General features: G+C 37.0%; 2 protein-coding genes across 2 annotated transcripts; both read right to left on the reverse strand.

Annotated features, from left to right (window-relative positions):
• Nucleotides 1–212: 212 nt before the first annotated feature.
• LOC148296499 (uncharacterized) lies at nucleotides 213–3,346 on the reverse strand. The gene is made up of 3 exons (XM_088248544.1): nucleotides 2,263–3,346; nucleotides 1,314–1,990; nucleotides 213–656 (listed from the first exon to the last, which is right to left on the reverse strand). Exons 1-3 carry the CDS (start codon nucleotides 3,344–3,346, stop codon nucleotides 213–215), a joined length of 2,205 nt encoding a protein of 734 aa, XP_088104670.1.
• An 8,395-nt stretch (nucleotides 3,347–11,741) lies between these two features.
• Nucleotides 11,742–13,155, reverse strand: LOC110749882 (uncharacterized). Its single transcript, XM_021950084.2, has one exon. The coding sequence runs from the start codon at nucleotides 13,082–13,084 to the stop codon at nucleotides 12,053–12,055; it is 1,032 nt and encodes a 343-aa protein (XP_021805776.2). The 5' UTR covers nucleotides 13,085–13,155; the 3' UTR covers nucleotides 11,742–12,052.
• Nucleotides 13,156–14,213: the final 1,058 nt, after the last annotated feature.

Raw genomic sequence — 14,213 nt, forward strand, 5'->3', positions numbered from 1 at the left:
TTGTCCTCATTCAAGATGGTTGGAGTGTCCGTTGCTGAGGGTAGGGCACATGTGCTTCAGATGTGATGAATCACCGACCTTAACCAAACGCATTCACAACTAGCTTCATGGAGGGCAAGTATTTCTGAGTGATTGGAAGATGTGGCTACCAACGTTTGTTTCGTTGAGCGCCATGATATTGCAGTTCCTCCACATGTGAATACATACCCAGTTTATAAGCGTCCTTGATGTGGATAAGAGAGATATCCTGCATTGCCATATCCAACAATACTTGGGGCATTGGTCGATTCACTGGAATAGAATAAGCCCAGGTCTGTTGTTCCACGAAGATATCGCAGAATATGTTTGATGCCGGTCCAATGTCGGCTTGTTGGAGCAGAGCTGTATCTTGCTAACAAATTTACTGAAAATGCTATGTATGGTATGGTACATTGCGCTAAGTACAATAAAGCACCTATTGCACTAAGATATGGTACTTCTAGACCAAGGACCATTTCATCATCCCCTTTTGGACGATATGGATCTTTCTTAGTGTCAAGCGACCGAACGACCGTAGGAGTGCTAAGTGGATGGGCTTTATCCATGCCAAACCGCTTTAATACTTTTTCAGTATAAGTTGATTGATGCACCAAAATTCCATTAGCACTGTGCTCAATCTGTAAGCCAAGACAATATTTTGTCTTTCCAAGGTCTTTCATCTCAAACTCGCATTTGAGATAATCAGTAGTCTTTTGGAGCTCTTTAGAAGTTCCAATTAGATTCATGTTGTCGACATATACTGCAATTATCGCAAATCCAGACTCTGATTTCTTAATAAACACACATGGGCAAATAGGATCATTTGTGTATCCTTCCTTTAGTAAATATTTACTGAGATGATTGTACCACATTTGCCCAGATTGTTTTAGCCCATATAATGATCTTCTCAATTTAATTGAGAACATGGCCCGTGGTTTATTCCTGGCTGCTTCAGGCAGCTTAAGTCCTTCCGGGACTGTCATGTATATGTTTGTATCCAACTCTCCATACAGATATGCGGTAATGACATCCATAAGTCTCATTTCATGTTTTTCTAAACCGCCAAGCTTATCAAGTAACGGAACATAATTGCGTCTATTACTGGAGAGTATGTTTCCACATAATCAATTCCAGGCCTTTGTGAAAAACCTTGAGCAACAAGTCGCGCTTTATACCTCGCGATCTCATTTTTCTCATTGTGCTTTCTTGTAAATACCCACTTGTAACCTACAGGGTTCACATTGGGTGGAGTTGGAACAATAGGTCCTCCTTTTTTCCAAAGAATTTAATTGTACCTGGATTGCATCTTTCCACTTAGGCCAATCTTGCCTCTGTGTGCATTCATCAATAGAGGACGGCTCAATATCATCATCTTTTATGATCTCAGTAGCCACTGAGAATGCAAATATATCATCGATGATCATCTCGTTTCTATTCCACAATTCATTGGTGGATGTATAATTTATGGAGATTTCTTGACTTTCAGGTACAGCTGCCACTTCAGGGCCACTTGTCTCACCAACGACATTTTCCTTTTCAGGAAGTACTTGTCCCTCTTGGGGGGCATTTGAATTATGAATTGTGAGCTCTCTATTTATTTCATTTGGATTCATTTTGGCCATCAACTTCCTCTTTCGAGGAACTGAGTCCTTTGAGCCAAGTGGTCTGCCACGCTTCAGGCGTGCAACATATGAGCAATTTGCTGGCACATTGCTTTGTCCATTATAAACATCAATCCTTGCAGGTGCATTTGCAGCTGGGATATGTGATTTTGTCACCTTTGTTTCATCATTAAATGCATCTGGCATCTGATTTGCAATACTTTGGAGGTGAACGATCCTTCTCACTTCATTTTTGCATTGAGCAGTACAAGGATCGAAATGATACAAAGTGAGTACATCCCACGATAATTCACGTCGTTCTTCAGGAACGAGTTTGCCTTGTTGTTCTTTAGGAACATATTTTTCTCCCCCTAATAATGGGAAAATTGTCTCATCAAAATGACAATCCGCAAACCGTGCGGTAAAGATATCACCCGTCAGGGGCTCCAGATATGTGATGATAGATGGTGAATCAAAACCAACCTAAATTCCCAATCTGCGTTGAGGGCCCATCTTAGTACGTTGGGGTGGTGCAAAAGGCACATATACCGCACAACCAAAACTCTTAAATGTGAAACGTTTGGTTGATTGCCCAACACAAGTTGTACTGGAGAATATTGATTATTGGCAACGGGCCTCAAACGCACAAGTGATGCTGCATGTAAAATGGAATATCCCCAAGCTGAAACTAGCAACTTTGTCTTCATTAGCAAAGTGCGAGCTATCAATTGAAGACGCTTAATTAAAGCTTTTGCCAAGCCATTTTGAGTATGAACATGAGGAACAGGATGTTCAATGTCAATGCCTAGCGACATGTAGTAGTCATCAAAAGTCTGAGATGTAAATTCACCAGCATTATCGAGTCTAATTGACTTAATGGGATAATATGGGAATTGGGCTCGTAATTTAATTATCTGAACCAAGAGCGTAGCAAATGCCATATTCCGAGTGGACAACAGGCAAACATGTGACCATCGGGTAGATGCATCCACCAAGACCATAAAGTTCCGAAATGGTCCACAGGGAGGATGAATAAGCCCACAAATGTCCCCTTGGATTCTCTGTAAAAATGATGGGGATTCAACGTCAACCTTTGGTTGTGATGGTCTGATCACCAACTTCCCTTGTGAACAAGCTTGGCAAGAGCAGTCACTTGATAATATAATGTGTTTTGTCAACAAGGGATGTCCTTTAGAGTTGGTGATGATCCTACTCCTCATAGTGGATCCAGGATGACCCAACCGGTCATTCCAAAGCTTAAAAGTATTTGAGTCAATGGATTTCTGGTCCATGACACTATGTGCCTCAATTGTCTGTATGGTTGTATAATACAACCCTGATGAAAGTGCACAAAGCTTCTCCAGTATACGCTTCTGGGTATCACTGGAAGTAATGCAAAGATATTCCATGTTTTCCACATTCTTTGTTTCAACATGGTAGCCATTCAAACGTATATCTTTGAAACTCAACAGATTCCTTCTGGAGTTAGATGAATACAAGGCATCTTGAATGGATAGTATTGTTCCATTTGGTAACATAATTTGGGTTGCTCCTGAGCCTTCAATCAGATCTGCATGACCTGATATAGTTGTTACCTTTGCTTTTGTAAGCATCAAGTTTGAGAAATACTTTTGATCTTGAAGGATCGTATGAGTAGTCACACTGTCTGCGATACAAATATCTTTGCTAGAGCTCTTGTTTTGGGAGCATCCATAATTTATATCCATGCCTTCAAATAAATTAAATAAGTTGGATTAATAAACAATTATTCAATATAAAGAAAAACACTGCCACTTTTATTGGATTGAAATGAAAATTAAAAACAGTACTTCAGATAATACAAATGGTGCATTTAGTCTAATTCGGACCCATAAACTTCATTCCCTCTTTCAATTACAAAAATTGGAAATATCTAGATGCGTCATGTCTAACAGACGCAATATTTCCGATAGGCCATCTGTGGCTGGCGGATCTGGTATAACATGATCAATGTAATTTGTCTCCACTTTCCTGTTCTTAAGTGAAGATTGATAAAGATCCGCCAAATGCTCCGGCGTACAACATGTATGCGCCCAATGTCCCTTTGCACCATATTTGTGACAAGCGCCTTCAACATTTCTAGGCATATGGTTTGTCTGTGCTTTCCCCTTAATTCAGGATGCATTTTTGCTGCTCGTGGATGGCTTGCCCCTTGGACCCAAGCCATATGAATGGGCACCACGGTTTGCAATAATATCTTAAGGGTTGTCCATTTAATTGTTGGAACTTCAGGTTCTCAATACTGTTAGATTTTGAACTTCAGGCCAAAATCACATATTCTCATAGTGTGGACATTTTTATAATTTCCTGTACATATTTCGGGACTTCAGGCTTAATATATTTTTGAACTTCAGGCCCAAAAATATCTTGCATATTTTACCCGAAACTTCAGGCTCAGGATTTGAGACATTAAGCCATTTCTTAATAGGAACTTCAGGCCCTATAATTGTTTGAGGAACTTCAGGCCCTCATTATTCATGTATATTAACTGATGATTAAAATAAAGTGCTATAAATAAATTTTTTGGTATGGACGATAAACCCGCACCATACTTTAAATGAAAGTAAACATGCAATAGAGTAAATCCATAAAGTAAATTGCTTGTTGTATGGGGGTTAATTCCGCATCATACTTTAAATAAAAGTAAATGTGTAATAAAGTAAATTGCTTGCTGTATAAGGGTTAATTCCGCATCATACTTTAAATCAAAGTAAATGTGTGATAAAGTAAACGTGCTAGTATGGGCACTAATTCTGCTCCATACTTTTAAAAAATAAAGGCAATTGTGTGGACGATAAACCCGCGCCACACTTTTAAATAAATGCTGCTGTATGGGTAATAAACCTACACCATACAATAAATGCGCAGTAAATGCGGGGATAAAACCACCACCTAATATATATGAAGTATATATTAGGCTTATTTACTGTAGTGCCCCCTGAAACTTCGGTCAAATCTCACTTTACCCCCCCCCCCCAAATTAAAGTTAAAATGACCCACTTTCATCTATTGACCGAAGTTTGGTGACTTACTTTACCCCCTGCCAACAACTCCATCAAAAATTATGTTAAATCTGATGACGTGGCATGAGTGTTTTTGTAATTTCATACACATGAATCATTAAACTAATTGATTGGGTGAGATGGATACCACATGGAATTAAAACTTAATTAAAAATTCTTCATTGTTTAAATTAATTAAAAAAAATTAAAATCAAAATATATAAAATAATAAAATAACAAAAAAAATTAGAAAAAGTAACCAAAAAAAATACAAAAACAAACCCAGGCCATCTCATCCTCCCAACCCCATCCTAATTCTCCCCCATCTCATCCTTCAGATTCTCTCTCTCTCTTCACCTAAGGAATCTTTCATCTTTTATTTTCCCCTTCTTTGTTTCTTTGATTACAAACTTCTATTCTGGCTACTGCTTTTATGTCCAGCAATCTCTCTATCAGCCTCTCTCTCTCTGCCCACAAAGAGCCTAGATTCAAATCTAGGTTAGGGTCGTTGCTCTCTCTCTCTCTCCCCGTTTTGCACACAGAAGACAATGTCGTACGTAGACCCAGTTTGCTGAAACAAATTTAGAAGAGTCCGCTGGCGGCCATGGGGTTGCTGGGTGATGCAGTAGGTATCATTGGTGGTGGTGTGTGGGGATGGGAGAAACACAGTGGGCATTTGATTTTAAATTAAAATATTGACCTGGTTTGGGGGGTTTGAAGAAACAAAGAAAGAGACTTGGAGAGAGAGGAAAATATAGGGGTTGGGTGGCTTGGGAACTGATCTCCACTGAAATTTTGTTTTGCTTTTGCTTTGTTCCTCCTAGCAGAGAGATTAGAGATCAAATTATGATGGAGGAGGTTGGTGGGTGGCGAGGATTGTTGCGGCTGGGGGAGTGATTGAGTTTGGGTACGGTTTTTAATTATTAGAATATATATTTTTTAATTTTGTTATTTTTAATTATTAGAATATTTAATTATATGTTTATCTATGTGGAGGTGGGCTCAACTTGCCATGTCACCCAATTAATTAGTTTAATGATTCGTGTATGAAATTACAAAAACACTCTGCCACGTCATCAGATTTAATAGAGTTTTTGATGGAGTTGACGACATGGGGTAAAATGAGTCACCAAATCTCGGTATAGGGATGAAAGTGGGTCATTTTACCTTTGGGGGGTAAAGTGAGATTTGACCGAAGTTTCAGGAGGCACTACAGTAAATAAGCTTATATATTATATATTGTGGGCAATATAACTACGCCACTATTCAAGATATAACAAGATGGGTTTTAAAACCACACCATCATTTTTATTATGATAATATGTGTTACAACGTGATGGGTAATGAAATTACACCACAATAAAATAACAGGATGAGGTATAAAAAAATCGCATCACTCCAAATTACAGTACGAAAAAGTAAATTAAACAAACATGGATGTAACAACATAAAAATTGTGAGAATACAAAAAGGAAAGTTTGCATGTCGTCGTAGTAGTAAAGTGAGAGGAGACATAGAAATAACCACATAGTGTTGAGTTGAGAAAATTTATAAGTAAAAAGAGACTATCGTGTTGATAACATGTTATAAAAATAAAATAATATGAGTATGAAAATTACCACTGAATATTAGGAGTAGAATTGTATTTAGCTCTTGTGGTTTTTACACTGACAGAACTTTCTTCCACTGATAGAATTCTTCTAAGATAGAGCTCTCACACTCTCAGATTTCTCACTCACTCTCTCTCTAATTTCTCTCTGAATTGGTTGTGCATTTTACAACTGAAGAGGAAGCCTATTTATAGGCAATTAGAATGGCCTCCCGTGAATACATCTTCAAAATTTTCTCCCAACATCATCATTCATCTTTTGACTATCATTTTCTTATTTTCTTTGTGTTGGCTCCACCATACTCTTTACAACAAAAATAGAGTTCTTTTTCTCCAAACAAAAATATCTTAAAACAAAGGAAAGAAGAAAATGGAGTAACAATTTCACAACAATCTTTTAAAGAAACAATGAGATTGACAATGATTATGGTTCCAAAACAATACTAGGCATTAAATTAACACATAAATGTGGAGAAAAATACGAAGAGCAGAGAGAGAGAGAGAGAGATCGTAAATAATACTTCAGCCAAGAAAAATCTCAACTCCTACACAAATCACAAGCAGATAAAGAAAAATGATATCAACATATATTCCTATTAAATTACAATAACATATCAATAAAACACCAAAAAAAATCAATATAACAGCAATACCATAGCAATAAAAAAACAATACCACTACAATACAACCGCAATAAAATCACAATACGATTGCAAGCAAATCAACAATGCTACCTCACTATGATATATTCATAACAAGTTCATAGAAAATCCCAATAGCAATTGCAAGAATCAATCGACAAAGAACAAACACATTTGTTGTTTCAGACAAACAAAATCAATCCCAATACTTCACTTTTTACACAAAATACAAACGAAATCAATCACAATTCCAATTTCAGTAATAAAATTAACATCAAAACTTACATATTCCCAACAATTCATTTTCTGGAGAAGCTGATCTTGAAGAAGGCATGTAAACCCTGACTTCAAAACCCACCAAAATTGGACCAAAATGCTCAAACAATGGCCGCCTAATGCCAAGACATGCTGTCATATTCAAAAAAGATGGTTTTGTTTGGGTTTGTTTAGGTTGCAGAAGGGATTCGAAGAGAGACGAAGTTGGGGTTTGAATTTGGGTAGAGAAGAAAACAGATAGGAAGAGGAAGAACTGGGTTTTGAGGGCAAAGCTGTGGGTTTTGTAGGTTGTTCTTGACCTTCTTCTTCGTGAGAAGAGGCATAGTTAGCTAGATGGAGAGAGAGAGAGAGAGAGAGAGTTGAAAGAGAAACCAAAAACCGACCAAAAGTGTTATCTAAGCGATAAGTGGGCAATAAGTAGGTATTTATAGGTGATATTTGCAAATATTTTGGGGAGGGGTGGTATTTTCAGTTAAAATTATAAAAAAGGGTAGCATTTAGAGCTATTTCCGTAAATTTATTACAACATACTTGAAAAAAAAAAGATATACGAGAGCAATACACAAGCAATAAAGGGCTATACATGTGCAATACATATCTGTCATGGCATTTGCCAATTAAATCACTGATTCGGTTGAATTTGTATTTTTTTCTTCTTTGCGAGGGGAAACGATAAAACCATGGAAATTAGAGATTGACAAATTTCCTTCTAACTTGACTTTCATAAATTGATGAACTAACAATGTTATCTCATTACATCTTAAGATATACATAAGAAAGTGGCAAAAAAACAAAAAATTTACATCTCCTCTTGGTCGGGAATTTTAACACAATTTATATATCTATCAGCAAAATTCTAGGACATGTCCTCTTAGACCCGAATTTAAGCTAAAAGTTAGCAATTTCCTCCCCAAAAGAACGCCACCACTTGAAACAAGACAATCTTCCATCTGTATAAAACAGATAAAAAAATGCATATTAGAAGTAAATCATTCAATCACAATGGAAACAAAAACATAACATTCAATCACAATTGCAAAATTATGGCAAGCTTTCACAAGACAGTATCATTGCAAAATTAAAGTTCACATTCATGCACACAATTTCATACTACTCAGTTGCAATATAAAAGTAACTATAAACATGGGTGAAGCGAATGTGTGTCCTTGCAGGCAAATAAAAATACAAATCAGGAAATCAAGAAATCATCAATAGTGCATTTGGCATTGTTCAAACAGTTAAAGAAGCACAGTCTCAGAGAAGAAGAAGAGCAAGACAATGGAACTAGATAAATGGAAGAGTTGACAACAAATCTTCAAGTTTTCCAAGAACCCTTTTCACGGCACCAACACAACCTTGGCATGATACCAACCTTGAGAATTGTAGACTGCACCAAAAACAGATCCGGGATTGAATTACGAAAAAAATAGAGAAAACAAAGATCCAACATATGTCAACTTTACACTATCAAACGTATGTTAAAATATTGGCATTCTCATAAAACAAACAAACTCTCCAATCACTTTCAAAAGAAGTAAAGGATGAGAATCTTGCATTTGTTGGTGGTGCTACTGGTTTCAAATTGTGATGTTGGTTTCTTACGGTTAAAACCCACATTACTGTTATTTCAGAGAGCATTTATGAGTTTTATATGTATTCTTATAGGTTGCTCAGAAAAGCCAGAAGTCCTAATTTGATATATCACCTAAGTGATTTCACAGACAAATCACAATCACAAAATAGTGAATGCACCACTTTCAAGGAGGTCTGCAAGTCCAAGTCTCAATCACAAAACAGTGTATGCATGATTTCAGAGACAAATGATAAGTACAAAACAATGTATCCAAGTCCAAGAGCTTGACAACCATAGGAAATAGTTGGTAAATTTCATTCAATCACAGAAACAGCAAACAAACCACAACTGAAAGCCATTAATGTCTCATTCAAAATAGTGAAAGTAATCACCCAATAATCTCAATCAATAACAGAAACCCAAAACAAAAATATAAAAAAGCAAAACCAATATTAGAACTCATCATAGTGAAGATCGAAGATGAAGGTGTCGTGGCTTTGTGATGGAAGTCGACGACGGAGGTGGAGAATCATGATTGTGGCTTCATTATGGAGGCCGACGACTGAGGTGGCGAGTCACGCCATGGCTAGGGTTCAATTTCAAATTTGGGGTTCAATCTTGAGGTTCAAATTAGCTCATAGTTTGAAGATATAACTAAGAGGAGATTGAGTTAAGCGATGGTGGAGGTGGATTCTTGTGCGGTTTGGCAGAAGGAAGAAGAGGAAGAGGAAGAAGAAGAGCAACAACTGAGAAGAAAAAGAAAAAGAAAACTAAGTGAAGGATGGGCAATAAGCTGTCAATAGGGAGTTTTTATAGGGAGTTATTGAATAAATTAGTTGCGCCGGGGGCAAAGCCGTCAATTTCCCAAAACAATATAGCCAATCGGCTATACTCCCTAGGAAAGCCACGTGGCTATAAGATTAAAAAAAAATAGGTATAGCCGCCCGGCTACACTATTTTTAATAAATTATGTCTTTGATACTTTGGGCTTTAAGCACGTCACCTTGGGCCAGGGCTGGTCCTCTGCTTTGCACTCTCGAAAGCTAGACGAAATTTTCACCGCATTTGGGAAAATGGGTTCCAATCGCTCATCCACATCCCACTTTGGTTGTATTCTTTTTTAAAATGTGGAGCTGATTTTTATTATTTGACTCCAACTTTTGCCTCTTTTGGTCTTGCTCTAAAGCGAAATTGTAAGTTGTCTTTTTTTATTTTCTACTGTTTGCTTAAAATATAGGGAGTTTCACTAAAACACTCAAAATGGGGGTTGAAATTATAAAAAAACCCAACACCCAAAACACTTTATAAACACACCCAAAATCCATCATTACACACACTCAAAACCCATTTATAAACACACCCAAAAAATATACAATTGTTGATTTTGGGTGTATTTCTATGTTTAAATAGTGTTTGAGTTTTTTTTTTAAATACATGTCTAGGATTGGGTTTATTTATAAATTTGTATAAAATATATATATATCCTCCTCTTTCCACCATTCTTCATCTCTGTCTCTCTGCGTCCATTACGCGTTGATAGAATCAATCTCAAGGAACTTGACCTTGGCTTGGGTATTTCAATCAATGTTTTAAAAGGAGATGCATTTTTAGTCCGCTATGCGAGGCGTAAGCCTTTCGAACATTAATTTATTTTAATAAAAAATTTATAAATAATAATACATATAAATTATACTACTACTTCTTATTGAGCCAGAATATTATATATAAAAAAATATAAGTACTAATTGTCATTGAAGCATAATAATGCAATCTCAAAACATAAAATACTTATTCAACGTCAAAAGTAAAACTCAATTCATGCATCGATCCCACTCATTATCACGAAACATAAAATGCTATGATTTTCGGCCTTTATGTGTAGACTTGAGTGTTATTTTTAGTTGGTTATTGTGTTGTTTGGAAAAAAAAAATAAAACTAACATATATATATATATATATATTTATTTATTTATTTGTATAAATCTTGTACAAAGAGAATTGCGTACTGAAGGAGAGAGACGCTTCAACTTATGGAGAGAATTAAAATTAATGGAGATTATCGCATTAGGAATGTACTAATAGATTCATTAATGTATTTATTTAGAAAAAAAAGGAGGAAGTATCGTTTCAGTGGGGGCCTTCTAAGAGCATGTCAAGCCTTGAGCCAAGACTGGGCAAAAGGCCCCCCAAGGCAGCCCAAGAGAGCTCCAGCGGGAGAGAAATGGCCCGGGCAAATGGTGGGTCCCATCAAACTGGGCAAGCCCACGGGCAGATCTTGCCTGGGCTGCAGCCTGAAGGCGCTGACGTCAGCTCTGATGTTACGCTGATGTCAGCGAGAGTAAAAAAATCCTAAAAAATTTCAAATTTTTTTTTTATAATACCAAAAAATTATAGATATTTTCCCTATAAATACATAACAATTTTATTCACTTTCTAAATTGTTTATATTTTGTTGCATAATCTTTTTTTTTTTCTTGCCCTTTCCCTAGCCTTCCAAGGGTGGAACCAACTAAGGCAAGGCTGGCACTATTCACGTGAATAGTGGCAGCCCTTGCCTTGCCTTAGCCTTGCCTTAGCCTATATGGGTGGAGGTGCTCTAAGGCATGCTGTTTGTTTAAAAAATAAAAACCAAAACTTGCGTTTAGTCACCTTAGTTTTAAAAAATAAACACTTAAATAGATGAAACGACGTTGTTTCTTTAAAACTAACCCTAACAAAAAAAAAATTCAAGCCAGGTGGTCTTCTTCCTTACGCTCTGGCTTGCAGACAGAGGCGCTTCTTTGCGCCTTCCACGCCTCGCCTTGCACGCCTTACCACGCCTCGCCACACTAAGTAGACAACAGGCTAAATAACCATACGACTTAGGCGATTTCCCTCCGCCTTGCTTTAGGCCATACATGGCCAGCTTAGAAGTTAAAAAAATGGATGCTATATTGTTTTTAGCCTTTGCTGCTCTTGTTTTCAGAAGACAAAAATGAATTGCATCAGATTTCAAAGGAACGGATTCTCTTGTTCTAATTACCTTGTTCTTGGTTTATCGCATATAGAATAAGTGGTTGATACATCACGGTTCATCTGGAGATTGTAGTTAATGCTTCTATCCAAGCCTCAGCAGATTCTTATTTAAAAACCTGTATGTGAAGGCACTATTTTGACGGTTACAACTCTTTTTTACTGACTTTATACAACTCTTTTCTATTAACTTTATGCATAAAAACTAGCTGGAGCTGCAGAAAAATATGGTTACAACACACGCAAAAAAAAGAAACTACTAGAAATTCAGACATCCTTCATCATGGTAAATCTGCACTGATAAGTGGGGTAAAGGCTACTTTAGTATTTTCAGTGCCTCCTTGCATTTCAAGTTCTTCTCCATGAGTAGCCTTGCAATCGTGATAGAGGTCTGTGTATGCCATGAGCTTAAACATTATGATCAGGCAGGATATCGAATTCAGGAGGAGCAATGGAATCATGGCAGCATTTGATGACATGACTGTTTTGCCAAACTTGTGCACACCATGGGACACAGGATATGAGAGTGCTACAAACAAAAGATTTAGGAAAAGTCCGCGCATCCTCAATCCTTTGATGAGCTGTCCAGCCTTCCCAAGTGCCTCAATTCCACACTTCTCTTCGAGTACCGAAACAATGAGTGCTAAATTCCAAACAACAGCTAGATAAGCTTCGAAAACTACTGGGAGCAATATGATTATAGATGATAAAGAAGGCTCAGTGAACGTAAGATCGAAAATCAGCACCAAAGAAACCAGAAAGGCTATGAGAAATAGACAATAGCCCAGACGAAGAAGGGTTATGTAAAACCAAGTAAGAAACGGTCTTTTCAATGATTTCACCGCCCTTGATAGAAGTTCCTTGATAGACATGTCTTTCCCGCAATGGGTTACTGCCGATGCTAAGATTGAAGCTGTTGCAAAGAACAAAGAGGAAAAACAGAATGCGATAACAAAAATCCACTCTAGTCCAACAAATAATCGGAGGTCGCCTTTCAAAGTACGCAGAAGGATTGCGAATTCCGGGGTGCCGGGAGACATAGCTGGTAGAAGCCTTGCCTTGAGGGCAAAATCAGTGATTGGTGGTTTAATGGACAACATAAAACTCAAAAATAGGATAGAGCTAAGAGAAATTATGAGCAGGAAGATGCAAGACATGAGCTTAACATTTCTGAAGAAAAGTTTCTGCGATTCCTTCAAAGTTCCCACCAATTCCAGAAGCATAAAAGACCCCATCATGAAGAAGAAAGAAAAAAATTGATGTTCTTCAAAGCTTTTAATATTTTCTTGCATTGTAAAAGAGCACAAAGGCATAGCCTATTTATATTATGACTGTTACTATGATTTTCTGACTTCGTCTCGTCTTCTCCATTCCGTATAGAAAACTCAATACAATTGGCCTTATAAGCCAATCCACACAAATGCTCAGTAGAAGAATAGACCCCGCGCAATTAATTAATTATGTGTTTCTTACGTTGTCCCATTTCACTTGAGAAATCCACATATGACCTGCTAGAGATTAGTTTGAATGGGATAAAAATTAAAACAGTGAGAAGGCTGTAGATTTGAGATGGGGTATAGTCATATGACCAATCTATGATTGAAGTTTTTTTTTTTTTTTTTTTTTTTCTTGGATTAAAGGTTTTAAACTCCATAATTTACAAAAGCACAATGCGGAAGTTCTATAAATGTAAATTACATACTTCGACTCATGATACCAAACACGAGAGAAATCAATATATGTGTATTGGGCGGTGGTAGGTGAGTCGTTCTTGTAGAAGAAATAGGTTTCTCTCCCTAACCTTTTGCACATTGAAACCCTACTACACGTTGTCTTCAATGTGCATGTTTAGATGGGCTTGTGCACTCTAATTGCTAGTGACATTGGAACTTTGTAGGAACATATACAACTGACAAGATTATTTTTATCCGTAATTTTTTACTTATACTGCAGACAATGCATTCCTATCATGTATTTACGTCTTTTTTCTCCCAATTTGATGCGGAACTTCAACTTTAGCCGTCCAGCAGATCGTGCAGCATAAAAGTGTTGGAATATTGATTTCAACCTATGCCCACTCACAAACTTTAGCTGCACAATCTATCAAGCATTAACATGAAACAATGGAACGCAGAGGAATAAAAAACTGAACATGAAACAGAGAGGAGCTTCTTTTGCTCTCAGTCTACTTCGATGTCGTATATTCTGGGGGAGACTTGCTCTCCCTCAAAAGTCTTCCACAGATATACACATTTTTTTCAAAAATTTTGTCGGAAGTACAAGTCTTCTCTTGCATAAGTCAAACCTTTTCGTATCAACCACGCACTTAAATATTTGTGGTTCGTGGTTATTGTTTGCTTAAAAATATAAATATATATATATCCTCCTCTTTCCACCATTCTTCCTCTCTGTCTCTCTACGTCCATTACGCGTGATAGAATC

Source organism: Prunus avium, chromosome 2 (assembly GCF_965620075.1).
Source record: "Prunus avium chromosome 2, drPruAviu1.hap1.1, whole genome shotgun sequence".
Lineage (NCBI taxonomy): Eukaryota > Viridiplantae > Streptophyta > Magnoliopsida > Rosales > Rosaceae > Prunus > Prunus avium.

Excerpts from the sequence above, each read along its gene's own strand:
- LOC110749882 (XM_021950084.2), bottom strand. The coding sequence starts at position 13,084 with ATGCCTTTGTGCTCTTTTACAATGCAAGAAAATATTAAAAGCTTTGAA.
- LOC148296499 (XM_088248544.1), bottom strand. The coding sequence starts at position 3,346 with ATGGATATAAATTATGGATGCTCCCAAAACAAGAGCTCTAGCAAAGAT. Across the intron at positions 1,991-2,262 it reads ACATGCAGCATCACTTGTGC|GGGGAGAAAAATATGTTCCT; the intron begins GTTTGAGGCCCG and ends TCCCATTATTAG. Across the intron at positions 657-1,313 it reads AGTGGAAAGATGCAATCCAG|ATTGAGCACAGTGCTAATGG; the intron begins GTACAATTAAAT and ends CTTGGCTTACAG.